Source organism: Leptonotus elevatus, chromosome 7 (assembly GCF_054856555.1).
Source record: "Leptonotus elevatus isolate MCC_2025b chromosome 7, RoL_Lele_1.0, whole genome shotgun sequence".
Lineage (NCBI taxonomy): Eukaryota > Metazoa > Chordata > Actinopteri > Syngnathiformes > Syngnathidae > Leptonotus > Leptonotus elevatus.
Window position 1 is genome coordinate 26,638,356 of NC_141245.1, and position 20,121 is coordinate 26,658,476.

At 49.0% G+C, this 20,121-nt stretch overlaps 3 protein-coding genes across 5 annotated transcripts; 1 reads left to right on the top strand and 2 right to left on the bottom strand.

The window, feature by feature from the left end:
- Positions 1–120: 120 nt before the first annotated feature.
- eif2a (eukaryotic translation initiation factor 2A) lies at positions 121–7,530 on the bottom strand. The gene is made up of 16 exons (XM_086080007.1): positions 7,327–7,530; positions 6,499–6,568; positions 6,340–6,411; positions 5,599–5,717; positions 5,362–5,461; positions 5,218–5,300; positions 4,936–5,009; positions 4,714–4,852; positions 4,414–4,530; positions 3,050–3,206; positions 2,897–2,981; positions 1,737–2,069; positions 1,501–1,605; positions 1,210–1,323; positions 1,081–1,146; positions 121–393 (listed from the first exon to the last, which is right to left on the bottom strand). The coding sequence occupies exons 1-16, from the start codon at positions 7,352–7,354 to the stop codon at positions 331–333; spliced, it is 1,725 nt and encodes a 574-aa protein (XP_085936133.1). The 5' UTR covers positions 7,355–7,530; the 3' UTR covers positions 121–330.
- A 309-nt stretch (positions 7,531–7,839) lies between these two features.
- On the top strand, positions 7,840–10,840 carry serp1 (stress-associated endoplasmic reticulum protein 1). Its single transcript, XM_086080022.1, has 3 exons — positions 7,840–8,071; positions 9,404–9,476; positions 10,462–10,840. Exons 1-3 carry the CDS (start codon positions 7,988–7,990, stop codon positions 10,500–10,502), a joined length of 198 nt encoding a protein of 65 aa, XP_085936148.1. The 5' UTR covers positions 7,840–7,987; the 3' UTR covers positions 10,503–10,840.
- A 2,798-nt stretch (positions 10,841–13,638) lies between these two features.
- On the bottom strand, positions 13,639–17,477 carry mmp23bb (matrix metallopeptidase 23bb). Of its 3 annotated transcripts, XM_086080012.1 has the most exons (8): positions 17,304–17,477; positions 16,622–16,737; positions 15,686–15,819; positions 15,388–15,555; positions 15,147–15,311; positions 14,963–15,073; positions 14,767–14,890; positions 14,040–14,364 (listed from the first exon to the last, which is right to left on the bottom strand). In XM_086080012.1, the coding sequence occupies exons 1-8, from the start codon at positions 17,346–17,348 to the stop codon at positions 14,178–14,180; spliced, it is 1,050 nt and encodes a 349-aa protein (XP_085936138.1). In that variant the 5' UTR covers positions 17,349–17,477; the 3' UTR covers positions 14,040–14,177. The 3 variants fall into 3 exon arrangements, with proteins under 3 accessions (XP_085936137.1, XP_085936136.1, XP_085936138.1); XM_086080011.1 differs by having other exon boundaries at positions 13,639–14,364; positions 14,963–15,311; XM_086080010.1 differs by having other exon boundaries at positions 13,639–14,364; positions 15,147–15,555.
- Positions 17,478–20,121: the final 2,644 nt, after the last annotated feature.

Below are 20,121 nucleotides of genomic sequence, written 5' to 3' on the forward strand. Positions count from 1 at the left end.
CATTTCACGCTTGGGTCGTCCTTCTCTTCCAAAATGATGCGTGTCCTTCGCTGTTATCTTTTGTCCCACTCGTGCATATTAATGAGGAAAACGTGACGTCATTTGAGATCAACCCTAATGTAAAGATGAAGAAGCCATTATGCAAAAGAGGCTTCTTTTTTTTTTTATTGCGCAAGACAGGACATGTTGTTGCTGGGCCACCTGAGAAAGGGACGCCTCTGCCGTCTCTTTGGTCATTGCGACCCTTCCCGCAAAGGTCGTCGTCGGGCGGGCGGGCGGACTGCGCGCTACGTGCGCGCTACGTGCGTGCGTGCGTGCGTGCGTGCGTCACTACTGCACTTGCAAGAGCTTGAGCTCGTCCAGCAGCTGCTGCTCCTTCTGCATCTTCTCCAACTGAAACAAAAACAGCAGCAAGTCAACACAGCGCAGGCCTTCCCCGTGCTGACATCACTTCCTGTGCTGACATCACTTCCTGTGCTGCTCGCCAAGCTCCAGCAAGCTGACAAGGGCCGCCATTAACATTTGCATGCTTTCAACTTCCTCCCCATCTCAACTACACGATGCTGATATTTTCCACGATGCACTCATTGTGCAAATCGAACCTTCGCATAATGGGATCGTATTAGTGGGACTCGCCTTGCCCTTTCCCAACAGGCAACATTTCAATCTGCTTTCCGTTTGCAGGTGTCAAAACGAACACGCAGACGTCTCCATTCTTGGAGTTTTTGGATTTCTGCTCGCGGCAGATAAAAGCAAAGCGTTTTTTCTTCCCTTCCTTCGAAGTATGACGCAATCAAGAGGCTCATTTGCATCCAAAATCGATCTGGGATCGAAAGTCTTTCGGTCCAGATGCAGCAAACCGACGTTGGGAGTCGGACGGCGTTGGGCCGTCTGATCAGCGTATAAAAAGTCGGTCCGAGTTGAAATATGCCGGCGGGCGTTTCCGGCAAATTCCATACGTTGAATCGGCATCGGGGCATTTGATCGGCGTGACCTGCGACCGCCGCCACGGGGTTGTCGGTCCGATTGGTGCATCTTTTGATCCCATATGAACTTTTGTGAAAAGCGGCGCCAGCTGACCTGGTTCTTCTGAAGAACTTTTCCACTCGCTTGTTGCTCCTTCAGCTCCTCGATGGCTTTCAGCTTCTGCGAGGCAACAAACGTGTGAGCAACACAAAGTTGACAAAGTTCGCGTGACCAGCTGCCGACCTTCTTGACGTTCTTCATCTTCTTGTCCGTCTCGGGGTCACCGCAGGTCTCCTCCGATTGGCTGTGGGCGGCGGGGGCGGGGTCGCGGGGCAGCTCGGCCTCGTGCTTGCTCTCCTGCAAACCGTGAGCACAACCGCGTCGCATGGACGCAACTCGCAATGGCAAACTTGTTGATATGCTAACATTCAAGTTTCATATCATTAAAAAAAAAAAAAAAACTTGTCTTGTGTGGTAAAATGAAATTGCTATTTTGGTCAACACCAAACGTGTTGCTATGACAACAGCACTCACCTGTTTGGCGGCTTTTCGAGCTTCTCGTTTCTTCTGATTCTTCAGCGCCGCTTTGGACAAATTCTTGTCGGAAGGACGCGCGTTCTGCGGCGCCTCCTCCTCGTGCTGACGCGCACGCACGCGCACACACAATTGGGTTGTTATTTAACGTCAACCCGTTGGTCCGGCAAGGTTGCAATGTGCGTGCCAGGCCGCCGGCTGGCGACGTCAAACCTGACCCGTTTGTTGTCACTCACCAGCTTGGAAGTGGGCGCGGCCGGGAGGTGCCGGAGCGCGGGCGGCCTGTAGGCCTGAGCGGGCGCGGCCTGCGCGGCGCCCGTTTGACAGCCGCTGGTCTGGTGGCGGACCGGTCGCTCGGGGAAGGTTCCGTCCGGGAAGGGCTGCCAGCGGACGTGCCACAGCTCGCTCCCGGCGGGCGTCCGGTGCTCGTGCGACACGTCGCCCGTGTAGTGGCGCACTTGGAAGCCGTTGCCCACGCGCAGACGCGGCGAGCACGTGGCCGTCACGATGTGCTCGCCGTCCGGACACCAGCTGAAGTGAGTGGCGTCCGCCACCTGGCTGTTGGACACCTGACCACACACAAACACTCACCTTTGTGCGTCTTGCTTCACAAATGACACAAGTATATATATATATATATATCCCTAAATAAATAAATAAATGTGAAAATAAATATATAATTAAATATCACGCAATACAAAAAACCCGTTCTGCTCTCACATTTATTTATTTCATGCTCCAGACGCTCTGCCAGTTGGAAATGTTATTCAAATGAGGGGGCGGTCCTAAGCGTATCCTGCCTCGCGTGAGCGGCGAACAAGAAAGTCTCGCCGGCGGCTTGCATGGACGACTTTCTTGTCCACTGTCAACTTGCCACTTGAGTTGCTCGACAACAAGTGAGCAGAGCATTTTTATTTATTGATATTTAATTCTATTTATTTATTTATTTCAACATTTATTTTTCTTGATATTTTTTTATTCTTGCTTTTATTTTTGTATTTATTTATTCAGGGATATATTGTTTTTATTTCCATTTATATTTACTTTAAATTGAATTCTTTAATCCAATTTTTTATATCCATTTTTATTTTCACTTTTATTCATTTATTTAGTCATTTGGCCAAAAGGCTTTGTGAGAGAAAAAAAAGAAAGAAGCCAATTTGGTTTGGCATTTGGTCAAATTGGAGCAATGTGATTAAGTGTACAAAATTGAGGTACAATTGTAGTAAACAATACTGACATGGAAATAATGATGACGGCATTCGTAAATGTGATGATGTGGACTGGTCCGACCCCCCCACGCCCCCCCCAGCGAATCAGTGAGATTTGCACTTTTCCTGCTTTTTCACAGGCTGCTAATGGAAGGAACTTGCAGGTTTCTTGCGGCGCCGCTCACCTGCTTGTACTTGTTGACGTCCCAAAACTCCATCTGTCCTCGAAGATTGCCGAATCCCGCCAGGACCAGGATGTGGCCCTGCGGACTGGACCCGCGTGCCACCGTCAGACTCTCATCGGGAGGCAAGGGCGAGAGGCAGTGTGGCCTCCTCACCTGTAGTAGGCGGCGTTGCGAGGTCCGGTCCCAAAGTCGAAGACGGCGTCACACTTGAGGTTGAAGATGGTGGCCTTGGCCGGCATGAAGCCGTAAACCACGCAGAACTGGCTGGAGTTTGGACTCCAGGCCACGTCGTAGATGGGACCGTTCTTGGCTGCCGGTACGAAAGAACCACATGCCACCATCGCATCTGTTGAACTTATTCGGTGTGTGACGTGATGCAATTCGGGGACATCGGACTTGGGAAGTGTTGGACGTTTGAAATAGTTGAGCTTGGTAACATTGTGCAAAAGTGAGCACACCCCTGACATTTCTACAGATATGGAACGCCTTTCATGTCTCCAGACCTCAACCCTATTGAACATCCTCAAACGGAAGATGTGCAATTTCCGCTGCATCAGCGGCATGACGGCGAAGCGGAAGAAGATGCCAGCGGCCGGCACTTGTGAAGCTGCCGTCAACGGCGCGCCCACCAGTTAAGGCAGTGCTGGAAAAGAATGGCGGCCACACGAAAAGTTTCGTCATCAAAATCAATCATCTGCAGAAATGCGAGGGGTGTGCGGACTTTTGTGAAATGCTGTATTTGATGTCAGAGGATTTTTGAGCCATCAGAAATATTGCATGCGGAATGAAATTTGCCTTGTCGAACTTTTTTTTTGGAGGTGTTGACTTTTGAGTTGCTTCGATCGTTTGTTTTTGTTGACGCGTTTTGACTTCTGGGCTTTTGCCTCGTCGAACTTTCAAACACTTTGAATGAACCAAAGCTTTCATGTGTTTGACTGTTGAAGGGTTACGTTTTGGAATGATGCAACGTGAAGTGTTTGAATTTTAGGGACAATGTTGGCGTTTTGAGACGTTTCACTTTTGAACGGTGGCCAGTTGAGGCGTCTGACTTGAGGCGTGCGTTTGACACGTTTGACGCCAGGCCTGCCATCTCCGGCATCATCATCATCATCATCATCATCATCATCCTCACCATCATCATTCTCACCATCATCATCCTCATCACCATCTTCATCATCATCACCATCTTCATCCTCACCATCATCTTCATCATTCTCACCATCATCATCACCATCTTCATCATCATCATCCTCACCATCATCTTCATCACCATCCTAATCTTCATCACCATCATCCTCATCATCCTCATCCTACCCATCATTGTGTGTTTGTCTTTTGTTTTTGTATTTTTTTCTTTTCTCCCCCCCGTCTTTTATGTCTGCTGTGTCATTGCGACTGCCTTGTTATATATTTTTGTGTGCGCGTGTGCGAGCCCCTCGTAAACGAGATGTTGCATCTCAAGGGGCTTAAACCCACGACAGTCCAAATGTTTCAACAACGATGGCGGCGATTCTCACGCAGCTGCACGTGCGCCGTCTCTCCGCCGACGTGCAGGTAGTGCAGCGTCTGCTCTCCGTAGTACGACGCTCCGGTCTTGTCCACCTCGGTGCTCGCCGTCACCAGCACGGCCGACGCTGTCGCGACAAAAAAGCAGGCCCAAATGCAAAGTCAGAAGCTTCTCGAGTCGGGTCAAAACACGACTTTTGGGCAAGCAAGAGGTCAACCGCTGCCGTCTTTGAAGTTCACCCTCAAATGTTTGCTGCGCCGTCAAGTGGGCAACAGCCGTGTGACCGAGCACGCGCGTGAGCGCCCCCTACCTTTGTCGTTCCACTGCATGTTGACGCGGTCGGCCTTGAAGAAGCTCTTGGAGGCCAGGGCGGCCCCCCCCAATTGCGGGTACTGGAAGATGCGCACAAACGACGGCCCCCCTTTGCTGCCCGGGACATACACACACACCTGACGCACACAAACACACACACACACGGATGAGGACCAGGAGGGGGCCGGCCCCGAGAGCACACCAACGTTTCATTGGTCACCTTGCTGGGATGGCCGCCCGGCGAAAGCTCAAAGTTGGACATTTTCTGCATGTGGAGCTTGTTGGCGATCAAGTCTGCACACAAACACGCATTAGTGTGTGTGCGCCTTTGTCTTTGCTACATTGTGGGGCCCACACGCGCGTGTTTTTGAAATTGAGAACTTTTCGGTGGTCGGCCACAAGTTCAGACCTCTTTTTCAGGGTCAAGACTTGGTTTTAGAGCTTCGCTTGGATTAGCATGTGCGGCTAACGTGTGTTTGGAAGTGTGTGTGCGCGCCGTTACTGAAATTGTTGTCCTCAAAGAAGTGCAGCTCGTTGTTGACCATCCTGACGGCCATCTTCTCGTCTCGGGACCAGCTGGGACACCTGCGTGACATCTGCGTCAAGCTCCAGCGCGCGTGGGAAGGTGCGCGACGCGGCGGCTCACCAGGCGTCCGCCTTCTTCTGGAACAAGCCTTTGAGCAGGCCGGCGCCGGGCAGCTCCCACAGTCCAAGGTTGGCGTCGCCCTGGGCCGCCTCGCCGCTCTCTGAAAACACAATGGCGTCGCACAAAAAGCCAACAAGCCTTGTGGGTGGAGTCAACACGCTTCTGGTCAACGCGCTCTTCGCCATTCGCGGCCTGAAGCCGCACGCGTGCTTTCGAGGAAAGAAGGCGTCGTCTTACTGGCGTAGGGCTGCCAGGTGACCAGGATGTTGGCGAGAGGCGAGAAGCGCAGCAGCGCGGTCTTGGGCAGCTCCAACGAGGCCACCGAGGAGCCGTCCGACGTCCGCACCACCGACACGCTGGACGCACGCAAAGTCAACTTTCAAGCTCTTCTCAAATCAACGGAAAGCTGCGCGTCAACGTTTCTTTGCGTGTGCGTTTGGCGGGGCTCAGTGGTGGCGTGCTCGTCTCCCATCCCGGAGGTTGTGGGTTCCATCCCATGCCATTGTGACCACGTGGAAGTATCCTTGAGCAAGCTACTGAACCCCAGTTGCTCCCGATGTCACGAGTAGTCGAATGTAAAGCGCTTTGAGGGCCTTTTTCAACAAAGTCGCGTTTACCATATGGATGTAAATCCATTTTGCATTCCCGCTCGATTGCCAAGCCAATTAGGAACAAGGCCAATTAGCTGTGCCGCTCCTTCAGCCTGGAATGAGCGACAAAAGGAACTCAAAGAGTTTCGCTGACTTAAAAGCGGCCCTTATGAGCTGCCGCCAATCGGAGTCTGCCATCAACGTCGCATGTTTTGCTTTTCTTTTGCTTTTTTTTACCCGTTGGAGCATTTTTATGAGCGTTGTATGCCTGTTTTCGTGCTACTTTGAAAAGAAGTTGCAATCTCCGCGATGCTCATCTGCTTCAATAAAAGCATTTCACGACATCGGCTGATTGATTGATTACATTTCTTGAAAGCCGCGTACTCACACTTTTCCATTGCACCACGCCAACAGCGAGCCGTCGCGGCTGAACGTCAGGCACCGGCTCGCACGGGGATCCCTGAGTGTCACACACACGCGCAACGCACACGCCAATTCAGTCACGCGGCAGGTGATGACATCACAGTGATGTCATTGATGAGATCACCTCGGGAAGGCGGCGTGCTCCTGGCAGGTCGGGGGACCGCAGAACAGCGATGTCCCGTCCGACTCACTCACTGGAACAAACAGAAATGATCATTTACACACATATGCATCTCCCCCTCCACACAATATTAATTCCTAATAAATCATTATTTAAATAAGTCTTTTTCACATACATTTTTGTATCTTGTCTTAAAATGTTTATGTCTTTTTGTATTCTTGAAATGTACTGTTTACAACAATTTCAAAGTATATTTTTACATTAACAAAAGATATAACTTAATGCACTTTAAGGTCATTTTTTATTATTATTGATATTGACAATTATTGAATTAAATTATGAAAATAGACTTCCTTGCTGATGTCAATGTTTGTTTTAACTCTTAAGTAATAATTCATTTTTTTTTTTTTTGTTTATCATTTGACCAGTTACTGCCTCCGCTTAATTTCAAATGTAATGTTTATGGAGTTTTATCCCGTCCTTGATATTTAAGAATTGCTGGTCCATAAATAAATAAATATTTCATAATGAATGGATGGTGCGAAACTAGCACTGCCACCTACAACACTTGTTGTAAAATGTACCCCCCAAAAATGCAAAGCGTATCTAAACCTAACGCGACATATGATGATGGCTAACGCAAATAGTGTCCAATAGTGTTGTTTAAACACTCTTTGTTATCAAATAACGTGGAGAGCACGTGTAAGGTTCAGTTCAAACAGAAAAGTCTCGAACGTGATAAACAAAAGAACATCACAAAGGAACATCACAAAACTGACGTCGGGAAAGGTCAACGGGACCGAAGAAGAGAAATAAGTCCTAAAAACGAACCTGCTAAGAGCGGTACTGGAGGCGCCATGTTCACGTGACGGAAGCAGAACACACGCCGACCGGATGTACATCATACGGAGGCTCGTCGCTCACTGCCACGTCAGCGTGCAACGCAGCTTTAAGTAAACGTATGTATTCGGTTTATATTTTAACTTAAGTAAAGCCCCAGTTGAGAATTGTTATAAGTCTTTTTAAAATAAACAACCATGATCCCTGGCTGAAATTGACATTATTTTCAGACGTGTTTGATTTAAAGAGGCGAGTACAACTTACACTTCCGGTTTATAAATAAAAGTCGGGCGAGTGACTTGCAAAGCGTAAAAAAATGACGCACTGAAAATATCTTTCTTTTACGTTCAGCAAAGAATTCCGTCGTGTAGTAAAAACAAATCCACATCAGCTCGTATCTTTTATTCTAATACAATCAGAATACAACCCTAGATTTCAATTTGAAATGTCTTTTTCGGAAGTGAGCGTGGGTACGTCCAACTTGATAGCGGAAGTGGTGACGGGTGGGCGCGGCTTGGTCTTTTTGAGTACGTCGACACTCGACAGGCAAGTCTCTCCCGCTTTGGAGACGGAGCAGCTCAGCGAACTGTCGCGGAGCAATTCATAAAAAGTCAACTCGTCAACCAACCAACGGCGACATTTGAACGGCAAGATGGTGGCAAAGCAGAGGATCAGGATGGCCAACGAGAAACACAGCAAGAACATCACACAGAGAGGAAACGTGGCCAAGTCGACGGTGAGTCCAAAATCAAGCCACACGTCACACAGTCAAGCCACCGTCACGCTGTACTTGTGTACACAAAAGGAGAAACAATTCTATTCAAGTTGACTTGACGATGTCCGAGTCCAAAAGTAGCCTCTGAACTGTATTTGTGAAGTTTTTAGAAATCGGTTTGTTTTTTAATCGCCATCTCTTTATTGATCCGTCAGAAAATCATCATCATGAATAATAATGATCGTTGTTCTCCAAAGTAAAAGCTAAAGTATCTGCTAACTTGGAGGGCGACATCAATCAGAATAGTTGTACTTTTGTGAGACGGAAATCATGACTATTTGGAGAATTTTCAGTAGCGATGCAACAATTAATTGATTAGCCAACATCTAATATTTGATTATCTCATTTAAAATGGTTTTTAAATCCGATTAAATCCATGCTCAAAATAATTGCTATTTGTAGCCCTAAACTAAATAAATTAAGTTAATCTAAATGATAATTATCAAGGTATTCAACTTGATAATTGATTAGTTGTTGAAAACTTGCACTTCGACGTGCTCGTTTGAAAACGTTCCCTCTTATTCCAGGGTTTATGCAATTGCTAAATTAGCTCATAATTAAAAAGTAGAAAAATACACCTTTGTTGTATGTTTGTTGTTTTCCAGATGACATTTTTAGGGGCAAAAGCTGGCGGCTTTTAGGCTGCCACAAATGACGACATACTGACAAGACAAGTAGAAAATACAGACGTCACTTCTCCAATGTAGGAAATCAAAGTCAAGATCAGAAAAAGAAATACTGTGAAGCTCGTTATGGTAGAATATTTTTAGAATCAATCATTCCATTGATGAATTGAATAATCTGATATATATAATATGTGGCGGCCGCGGCTCGGGTTGGAGAGACGGTCGTTCCATAACCAGAAGGTCGGCTGTTCGATCACACTGGTGTACGGACGGTGCGAATGTCTGGTGGTGGTGGGAGGGGCCGCAGGCGCACACTGGCAGCCACGCTTCCGTCCGAAATCTGATGCATTATTATTACATTTATTCTGCATTCGAGTATATTCCAAAACGTTATTAACCAGTTGTTACCACAGCTTTTTGCATTGGTAAGTGACGAGACGACTAAACAACAATGAAGCAAAATGGCAGGAGAGGAATTGACGTCACACTTGATACAAATCATGTTTTTTATCATCTGCAAAACCACACGTTTGCATCTTATTGCGTCAGAGTAGCGAGTCTGTCGTTCGTCTGACTTGATGTACTTGTTGGGAATGGGACGTCGGCGAGCACGCGTAGCGGCTGCCACGACGGCACGATGTCACTAATGCTCACGTATTTGTTTCAGAGGAACCTGCTGGATGACAAAGGCGTCGGACCCTGGCTGCTCGCGCTCTTCCTCTTCGTCGTTTGTGGATCAGGTAGCGCCGCCTCCTTCAGCCTGCACCCGCCGGTGCTCGTCGCACTTCCTGGAACAAAAATCACACGTGATCAGATGCTAAAAGTCTTTTGCTTCAGATGAAAATTCTGCAACTGTGAAAAGATTGTTTCAAAAGAGGCGCAAATCTCACGTGAGCTCTCAAAACCCAAGAACTTTAGCCAAGCCCGGTGGTTCTGAAGGGACCGAGGCAGAAAAAAAAAAAGCCCCAAAAGTGTATTTGTTTTGATTTCCGGCCGCTACTTTGATGGTCAGTCAGCTGGCTTTGAGGTCGGATCCGTTGGCTCGCGGGTCAGACGTCGGATGTTTTGTTGCTTAAGGGCGACGTGACAATACGGTCCAACTCCGTATCGTATCAAATAATGATCCGTCGTTGCCTGATGGAAAGGTGAATATATGACTTCACGAAAAGAAACGACTCGATTGTCTATCGAGGACAACTGCCGGCAAAAAGTGATCGGTTTGCGTGCGCCGCGCCGTCTGTTCCGTCCGCCGGCGTTCCCACCACATCGCAATCAAGATTCTCATTGTTACACAAACGCGTATTTGACAGCTTGGCACCTTTTGCGACTTCTAGCACTTCCACTTGACCGCCTGCAAGGGGCAGCAGTGAGGAAGAATTGACAAGATTGAAATCAATTACTTGGGATTTGGACCAGAACCTTTCGGGAGCCAATTGTCGGGACAAATTCGCTCTTAACATGCATGATATGACAAAAAGCAGGCATTAGCTTCTTGTTTCTTTGTAGCGTCACGCCAAGTGGGCGGGCCTTGGCTTTGGGTTCGGACCTTGACCTGACCCAAAAAGTCAAACTGATCCGTGTCAACGCAACTTGACGGGCAAACAACGGAAAACGTGTCCACAGAAGATGAAACGCTTTTGGGAGCAGCTTGAAATGTTTGAAAATCATGTTGTGTGTGTGTGTGTGCGTGCGTGCGTGCGTGTGTGCGTGCGTGCGTGTGCGCAGCTATCTTCCAGATCATTCAGAGCATCAGGATGGGCATGTAGCGATGACATCATCAACACGCAGCCAACGATGTCATCTGTGGCCGCGACGCAACCCCACCCAACCCACCGAAACATTCCTGAACTTTGACCTGCGATCATTCCTGAGTGGACCCGCCGCGCACACGCATCGACACGTGCGCACTTGTTTTGCCGAACGTGCCGCCGTGGACAACCTTCTCACTGTTGTTGACCTGCGCCTAAGCCCCGCCCCCGCTGATGATGCCTAATTGGACAGACAGAGGGGGCGGGGTCAAAGTGCACCTGACCAACAAAACAAGAAGGGGCGTGCATGCGGTGTGTGCATGAGAGAGAAAGAATAAAGTTGAGTTCAACACCAAGCGTGTCTGCCTTTCAAATGGGATTTTTGACGTGATCCAGTCAAACAAATCTGACATACGGGGGGGGGGGTTCCTTTTTTTTTTTTTTACAGTGAATGTATTTGAACTGAAGAAATAATTGACAAAAATCAAAATAAAGCTTTCCAAAAGTGAAAATAACACTTTAGATTTATAAATCCAAGTCTCAAAAATGATTTCTCTACAAATTGGATACGCCGCGTTTCATCTTCCATCTTTACACCGAAATCTTTTATTGGTGACAATTGCGGCAGCAGCGTCGTGAAGTTCATACGTTGCAGAAGCCGAGCTCTATAAAATGAGTTTTCAATCGGCGTCAAATAGAGATTGTTGCTCTCGGCAGGCTGGCCCGGGTCCGCTCAATTTCGGTCCCATATCAATACTTGCAGATGCGCTCAAACCGGCGACTTGTCAAAAGTGTTCAATGTCCAGAAAAAGAATCCCAGAAATGAAGCGAAATTCTCATAGCGGTCCTGAAGCGCATCTTGCCTGTGACCTCAACAGTCGTCCATGTGGTGGCGGGCGGTGCGTTTGGGACGCCGGCAAAGACATTGACCAGATCTCGTCCCATCACAAGAAGATGACGTGTTGCATTGCACATATTTGGGATCAATTGAATTGTTTTTTTAAATGGTACTCACCAGACACGGCCATTATTTGTCACGCTGCGGCTCGTCTCCCTCCCCATCGTCCTGGTTTTCATGTCCTCCCGTGATGGAAGGACATTCCGTCCCAATATTTGCGGCACCGCAATAAGCACGCAAGCGCTACTAAAAACACACACACATGAACATGTATCTGGATTCTTAAACTTCGAGAGCCACAAAGAAGTCTGCAGGTTCTCGGCATTCTCTACTCAGCCTGTTTTACTGCCGCTTCTCGCACCTCCCCGCCCGGCTTGGAGACGCCGCCGACGGAATCTGATGCCGCTGTTCCGGTTCCGTCGCGACTGTCTGACCGGGACGAGATCTGAGGTGGGCCGCCTCCCAAAAGGCCTCGTTGTGCAGAATTGGACGTGGACAGATTGTGCCGGGGTTCGAGGAGGACCCACGTTGAGCCCCTCATTAATGAAAGTCTTTTAAACCTTTTTAAATTGTTTCTTTGATTTTAGAAAACTTCTTCTTTACACTCTAAATGTTTTTGAAAGTCTAATGTTGGAAATGGTCAATGTCTGCTCTTTGAGTAAATGTTGTAAGCGACTTCTGTGTTCTCTGCTTAACTGCTGTGTTTGTTGATGCTTGTCGACCCGAGTTGTCCCGGGTATGAAATATCGAAATCTACTTGCCTCGCCTCATCCTGACTGCCACTCTTTTAGTTAGCATTAGCATTAGCATTGTATAGCGCATTCATTAAGCGGCATCCACTGCAGCCTGCTGCCCCTGGACGCTGTTTGGGACCCGCGTCTGTGGCTCCTCCTCAAGCTGTCCTCGGCCCTGTGAAGCCGCTTGAGACTCCTTCCTGATTAAGAGCAATGCCGTCCAAATCCATTGGACTGGAATGCTTGGAGATGTGGTGACGATGATGACGTCATCCTTTACGCTTTTGTTTCCCTGGAAAAACAAACCTCGTCCCACAGCCGGAAAAAAATGTCAGCGCAAACAGCACCGAAGATGCAAGTTTCAAATTCGTTTTTTTTCTTCAGACGGTTGACACGACAGGATAGATAGTAAGCGAAGAAGGCGTCTTCTGCTTTCTACCAATAGGGGGTGCTAACAGATAACAACACTCTTGCTTGTCCCAAACAATCAAGAGTGACTCACTCGGAAAGGAACGTGAAACTTACTTTCATAACTTTTCAATGAGGATTTCACGGCCAATCGGCATATTTTTTTCTTATTCTTAGTTTTCCAGCCATCAGAGATTTTAGTCGAGTACAAAAACAACAACATTCCAACCCGTATCAGTCTTCTTCGGGTTCGGGGCGTGCGATTCTTCTTTAGTAAGGCAACATTTTTCTGCGCGACTCAATAGCGCCAACTACAGTACAGGAGAGACATATCAGTCAATCTGCGTCACTGATTTTCATCATGCTCATGATTTGTCACAATAATTAGGAAACAGATTCATCATATCACGTCTTTGTTTCCACGCATCTTTGCTAGTGTTTCCATTTTCAGGTGATCGCTTCTCCAACATTCCAAGAAAATCCAAATGGGTCATTCCTGCTCACTTAGCAAGTAGCTTAGCCACGTTAGCCAGCCCTGCTTTACATCAGGACACGTTTGACATTTTGGCCTTAAATGTGGCTTTTATTCAACTCAAAACGTTTGTCAACTCAAAACCGGGATGAAAAAAAAGAAAAGAACAAAGGACGTGAGTGGACACAAAAAGACGGCCGCCACGGTAACCAGCAGACGGTTATTATTCATGGCCGCCGTTGATCATTGTGTGCACTTGTCAGTCATTTCTAATGAAAGTTTCTGCTTTTCCGGGCAACCGGCCGTTTCCACGGCAACCAAATGTTTGCCACCTGACCGCCGAGGCAAGAAAAGATGTCAACCATCTGACATGAGCTTGTTAAGAGTCAAGTTCAAAGGGCGCCACCTTAAGCGTAGCTTGCATGCTAACGAGATGTCGTTTACCACTTTCGTCTGCACTCGGCAAAAACGTCGAGCTGGAATGAAAACATCGAATTCATGACTCGCGGATGGTTCAATCGGTCACAATGTTTATTAATGACATAAAAAAGAACAAAGGAAAGTTCCAGAGCCTTAAAAGCGCTAGGCTAGCATCTTGGCTAGCATCTTGGCTAGCAGGATTATTAATGTCATTTGTCAAAATGATTGAAATAATTTTTGTACATTTCGATCTCACTTGGAAAAATAGAACATCTTTGCGTGGTGAGCTTAAGGAAGAGGGCAACTCTCGAGGTCAGGGGTCACCCGGGTCAACAACCCCCCCCCCAAAAAAAACAAAAACAAAACGTTTCCTACAGACAGAAGCCACAAACGCGTAATCCGCGATGCACTCAATTATTTCCTAATTGTACACAATAGATAAATGCTTCTTAAGTTATTCGACCGAAATACGCCCTAAAAGTAATCCAAATGTGTACTCCAGTACTCCTTGAAAGTAACCTAAATACTCCTCAAGTATTTCTTAATGGTGAGCTCACATGGATGTTGTCAAGTTACTCACTTACACTGAAATACAATTTCAAAGTCATTTATGGACTCAAATACTCCTTAAGAGAAGCTTAAATCTACAGATGTACTCCCTAAAAGTGACCCGAGTACTCCTCGATCGACTCGAGCACTGACATCATCATCATCATCTTCATCATCGTTGCTGTTGTCATGGTGATGGGGCAGGTGCGGGGTCAGCTGTGGCGCCGGTCCGGGCTCCGCAGTCGCACGCTCCAAGAGTTGGCGGCGAGGCCGCGGCGATGGAGGCGGCAGGTGTAGACGCCCTCGTTGAACTCGTTGGCCACGATGCGCAGGTCGCGACCTTTCAGCGCGATGTGTCCCGGGACGGACGCGGCGAGGCGCTCGCCGTCTTTGTACCAGCTGAGGACACAAAAGCGCGCGTGCGTGTCGTCACGGCAACCAGCCTTTCCACCCGCTGCCGTCTCCACGCAAAAAAATGGTGGTCACGTCACGTAACTTAGCCAAAGCAATTCCCAAAAGTTCAACTTTGACCTTCTGGCATCTCAAACTGCTGGTTAACAAAATTTTGTGAATCTTCATCCAAATCCTTTGACGTGGGCGCATCGCGCTCATCTCAGCCGATAGCCCGTACACGCCCGCAGGGCGGCCATCTTGCTCCTCAATCAGGTGTGTCGGAGCAGGGAAACGTGGAGAACAGAGTCGCCCACGCCTTCCACATGTTCATATTGTAGCCCAGATGACACCAAAGGGGCTTTTTTTTGCGTACAAGATTTGAGTTGGGTGGCGTGCGGTTCAGCTGACCTGACTTTGGGTGACGATGGCGGGTTCTTGGTGCCGCAGCGGAAGCCCACCACTTTCCCACGCGGGACCACCTTCACCTTGACGTTGGCGGGCGGCGGCGGCGTGGCGACGGCCTCCGGGGGCTCTGAAAGGGGGGCGGCAATGTGAGCGTACAGGCGCCCCCCGGGCGGGGCCCCCCGGGCGGGGCCGGACTCACCCGAGCACAGACGGCAGCGGCGAGGGCAGGTCTTCTTCATCAGACCTTTGCGACGCTCGCACAGGCCCGCAGCCGCCCAACGCTGGCACGCCCGCTTCTTGTCCACGCAGCCTGAAGGCAACACAAATACGGAATGGCAAAGCCCAAACGCGGACAGGAAGGATGAGGTTCGGGCCGGCCTGACCGTAGAGCGCCCGGATGGCCCGGACGTCGTCGCGTCCGACGTCCCTCTGGCCCGTGCCGGTGGCGTTGGGGTGCATGAGGGCGCGCGGGTCGGCCGAGTGCCACAAGCCCAGCGCGTGGCCGATCTCGTGCGCCGCCACCTGGACCAGGTCGTTGAGCCACAGGCCTACGCGCGCGCGCGCACACACACACACGTGGGCCCATTTGGCGCGCCGCCACTTGCCGGCATGCACGTTGGCTACCTCGTCTCCAGCTGAACCTTGACCTCCCAACGATCCAGAACTCGTGCTTGTCAAAGTGGATGTCGCCGCGCGGCGGGAGGAAGGCGTGCGCCAGCTCGCCGTTGACGCCGTCGAAACACGGATGCAGAGGCGAGCGGCCGCAGTCCGAGTGGTTCCACGCGTAGAAGCCTTGCGCACGCACGCACGCACGCACGCACGCACGCACGCACGCACGCACACACACACACACACACAGCGCACAGACAACGTCAGCCTGACGTGGCGCCCGCGCCCACGAAGGTGCGCCGGCCGCGGGTACCGATGGTGATGTCGGCTTGGCGCCGTCGCACTTCGGTGAAGCCGAGCGGCGACACGTCGCTCCACTTGGAAAAGGCCAACCTGAACGCCTCCCTGGTGGCGTCCGCGCTCAGCGTGTCGGGAAACGACTCCAACCTGACGCGCGCAATTTCACACGCTGTGTAATAACTTGTGTGTGTGTGCGATTTGAGTGTCTCTGCACAGTGGTGTCCAAACTAGGGCCCGGGGGCCGTTTGCGGCCTGCCCTCCATCTTCTAGCGGCCCTCGGAAAAGAACTTTGGACGCAGCCTGCAAGCCGAGCGGGTGCGGAAGCAATTAATCGGACTTTTACAGATATGCAAATCAGCAATATTTCAGTTTCTGGAGCAAAAACGTTTTCCTGCGGTGTTAAAAATAACTCAAAAGAAAACAAACAAAGGGCCCATTTCGATACCAGTCGTCGCCTCCCTCTTGTCGCCATTTAACAATCAGGAAGTACAAACTAGAAATGAGAAGAACAATTTAATTTGAAGGAAAATGCCATTTTGGAACACGTATTTCAAATGATCTTAGCTTTTATTTGGACATTTGGGGTATCAAAAGTAGCATTATTTCGTATCTATATCGGTTGAGTTGAGTACTCGTACTGGTATCGGTGTCAAACATCCCTAATTGCTCATCTGGAGAGAAAAAATGGCCCTTGCATTCTTCCATTTCAAGTTCAGACCTCTTTTTGAGGGTCAAGACTTGGTTTTAGACTTTAGCTTTGAATTGGGTTATGGTTGAGATTAGGTAAGAAATGGGGTAGCCCATCATTTTTCATGCTTGAAGTTAGGGAAATGGGCTAGAAAATGCATTATGTCAATGAGATGGCCCCTCGATGATACAAAGAGTGTGTGTGTGTGCGTGCGTGCGTGCGTGCGCGTGCGTGTCAGTTGAGCATGCCGGCTGACGTCACCTGTACGTGATGTTCGTGTGCGTCCACTTGTATCCCAGCGGGTTGATGGCGTAGCGCTTGTTAACGTGGTGGCTCGCGCTCGCGCTCGTGCTCGTGCTCGCGGCCGCGCCAAACACCTGCAACAGCACCGCGTCATCATCGGCACTTCGTCCGCTGGCCACCAGAGGGCGCCAACACGCAGGCGCGCCGCCATTACAAATGGGAGAAGCCGAGAAGGACTCGCCTACTTAAAAGTAAAAGTACAACCTGCCTGCTGCGTCAAGAACAACTTTGGTTTTCATTTACAATCAAATGATTACTCAAGTTACTCAGTTCCTGAAATGTACCTGACAAGTAAAAAGCCAAATTGGATTTAGAAAAAGGTCTGGTTTCATATGATGAGTCTTTTCCTGCCAAGTCTAATTGTCGTCGTCATGCGTTTAAAACTGAAGTCACAACTTTGTTTTCAAAATGTCAACAGTCGAGATATTGCTGTCAAAATGTCATTGAGACAACTCAAACCAAAGAAATAATCAATAGAGTACAAAGTACTGGAAAAAGTACTCAGGTACAGGAAGGAAATATTTCTACTTGTTACTTCCCATCTGTGCAAGTCAAAACCCTCGACCGGAAACAGGAAACGCGAACAGCGCAAGCAAAATCACGCACACATTCAATAATAAATGAAAAAACCTGGACTGACCTGTGACGTCACCATCAGCGCCACCAGCAGCGGCGGGACTTCCATGACGTCACACAGTCGGACACGTGACCCGCAGCTGGCAATCAGTCCGAGATGGGCTCCTCAATTTCCTTCCCGCGCTTGTGACAAGCGAAGCAAAGTTGAGGCGCCCACCGAGTCGCTCCGGGCAAGCGGGGCGGGTGCGGCGGGGGGCGTGGTCGGGTCAGGTGAGACCCCGCCCCCCAACTTAACTCTTTTGACTTCAACCGCGCTCATCAAGCGTCGGTGCGCGGCCGCTGCTCACGTGGCTTGCGGTGGCTATGACGTCATAAGAGCGCAAATTGCTTTGCTGCAAAACGTGGCGAGCGCATTCGGTGAGCTTTTGTGACTTCTGCTTGCAAATGAAGCCAGGCCAAATTTGGCGCCAAAAGCACCAACGTGCAAAAGCGTCAAAGTATACCACGTACAGCGAAGTGGACCCCCGTGCACTCGCGGTTCAGCACGCGCGGAGTCAGCCATTTGGACAAAACCGGCTTTTGGTGGCAAATGGAATGATTCCAAAATGAATTTGGGGTGTTCAAAGAAGGAGCCGGGGCGTCAATGACGCGGATTTCCCTGCCGGCTGCCGTCCGTCCTCTCGCCATCCAAATTGCGGAAGTTGCATGAACAAAGGTGCAAAAGAGCAAAAGAGGCTCCCAGCTCGTCTCAAGCTCAACTGAAGCTGCTGACGGACATTTTGTCTCTCTTGAAAGAGTTGGACATTTTCCACAAGTGGACTGTTGACAGCGCCAAGGTGGGCCAGAAGCGGGCCTGAAACTTGTCAAGAAAATGTGGGGAGGAGCGCCCGGTCCACTTGGACTGGCTTGTCACTCAAGTGCGCCCTCCAGTGGACTACATGAGCAATGGCAGTTGCTTTGATTGCCAAATTGCAGTCAACGGCTTTGTTCTTTCCCCACGGGTCGGATTGGACCCATGCGACGGGCCAGAACCGGCCCCAGTTTGACCATTGACAAAAAAAACACACACACCAGGCGTTCTGGGAATCAGGCCCAGGGTTCGATCGGCAAAGGTCACACAAACACGCAACGCAGTGCGTTTACGTTTGTGGCCAGTTTGGAGGGATTTTGGTGGACATCAAAACCGAATTTGTTGGCCAAAAGACGCCAGTGGCACTTTGGCGTGGCCAAGTGGCTTCAAGCGGCCCAGTTCAACATTTTTGAAGCTGATAGCGATTATTATCATCCAAAAGTTTCCAAATTGTAACCACAAGTGCAGGCAGCTTACATGCTATAAGCAGCAAACGTTTCAACGAGAAAAGGTTTCTCAAGTCTGACAAAACGTCAATATCATCAAAAATGGAATCTTTCACACATTATTCTTGAAAAAAAAAGTAACCAACGTCTCCAAATGAGGACACGATTTCATTGCTTGCTCGGCTGCAGTTTAAAAAAAATATATATATTTTTTACAAACAGCAAAATGCTGAACATCGCCATCAACAGGCCCATAATCGCCCAAATGCACTCCTTCATTTCCTGTCTTTCCTGATTGGACAAGCTGATGAATCCAGGTGTGCCTGACGTCATGGTGACTAAAGTCAGGCACACCTGGATTCATCAGCTTGTCCAATCATGAAAGACAGGAAATGAAGGAGTGGATTTGTGCAAAGACCCGTTACAATTGGGAACTTTTTAAAAATGAATTTATTTAATTAATCGCACACACAAGCCATTTTCACGTCACACGCTGACGACGCTTTTGTTCGAAGCTCCGTTTTTTGTTTTCATGCCACTTCCAAGTGTACATTTTGAAGGTCGCGTTTTCAAATTGTAAGACATTCCAGAGATAAATAGACACATTTTATGGCAGGTCAACACAAATGTCAGCAACAAGATTTGGTCACAAACAAGCTGAACTTTTACAATTTTATTCAATGCAACACAAAATGGCGGCCGGCCCCTGAAATCCAGTCAAGCCAAAAAGCGCTTCATATCAAAGTGCATCCTTTCCACGTGTGCATTTTGTCGTGAAGCATCCGAGTCCTCGCGCGTTCTGCTGCTGCTGCTGTTGTTGTTGTTGTTGTTGTTGTTGCGGGAAAGCAAAATGGCGGCCGCGTCACACATCCCTCTGGTGCGTTGCGACGACTTCACACACGTCGCCAGACGGATTCTTGGAACCAGCAACATTTTCACAAGACTGGTTGCAAATGGGGACATTTCATTCGGGACGCACAACGCTCGCTCAAAAGACATTTTCACGTTCAAAGTTTATGACTTGACAACATTTTCTTCACTGTCAATAATTGAATTGATTTTCAAATGAAATTCAATATTGATCCAATGGAACGCTGAACATTTCAGCCGCTGCAAACGCATCTTGTTAATTGCGGCTTGGCAACAGTTAGCTTGCAAATGGCTGCCAGGAGGAGGAAACGGACCGGACCGGACCCCCCCCCCCTCGAGTGCCGTCGGGCTGGCAGCGACTTTCAATCGGCTGAAGGATGAACATTTAATGACCACACACACGCATGTGTGAAAGGCAGCGTATGCCCGGTTGCCACGGAGACGTTTGCAAGTGAGGTCATCGAGCACGTCTGTTACTTTTCTCACCAGACTGAGCGAGCCGACCTTTGACCTCCTCGCCCGCCCGCTCGCCGCCAGTTGACAAACACGTCAGCTTTGCGGACGCTGGACACCGACTTTTAGGAGGTCACAAAAGAGGCGGACGGAATGCTTGTCGCACCGCAGAAGAAGAAAAGCCAACACGGAGGACGACGCCCGTTGCCTTCTGCGCCATTTTTTCTTTAGGTTTCGATTTTCTCATCCAGCTCACAAAAATC

Excerpts from the sequence above, each read along its gene's own strand:
- mmp23bb (XM_086080010.1), bottom strand. The coding sequence starts at position 17,348 with ATGGAAGTCCCGCCGCTGCTGGTGGCGCTGATGGTGACGTCACAG. Across the intron at positions 14,891-14,962 it reads CCGCTGCCGTCTGTGCTCGG|AGCCCCCGGAGGCCGTCGCC; the intron begins GTGAGTCCGGCC and ends CCCCCCTTTCAG. Across the intron at positions 14,365-14,766 it reads CCATCGTCACCCAAAGTCAG|CTGGTACAAAGACGGCGAGC; the intron begins GTCAGCTGAACC and ends TTGTGTCCTCAG.
- serp1 (XM_086080022.1), top strand. The coding sequence starts at position 7,988 with ATGGTGGCAAAGCAGAGGATCAGGATGGCCAACGAGAAACACAGCAAG. Across the intron at positions 8,072-9,403 it reads GAAACGTGGCCAAGTCGACG|AGGAACCTGCTGGATGACAA; the intron begins GTGAGTCCAAAA and ends TATTTGTTTCAG. Across the intron at positions 9,477-10,461 it reads CTTCGTCGTTTGTGGATCAG|CTATCTTCCAGATCATTCAG; the intron begins GTAGCGCCGCCT and ends GCGTGTGCGCAG.
- eif2a (XM_086080007.1), bottom strand. The coding sequence starts at position 7,354 with ATGGCGCCTCCAGTACCGCTCTTAGCAG. Across the intron at positions 5,718-6,339 it reads GCGTGGTGCAATGGAAAAGT|CGTGTCGGTGGTGCGGACGT; the intron begins GTGAGTACGCGG and ends GCGTGCGTCCAG. Across the intron at positions 2,982-3,049 it reads CGCAACGCCGCCTACTACAG|TCCGCAGGGCCACATCCTGG; the intron begins GTGAGGAGGCCA and ends ACGCGGGTCCAG.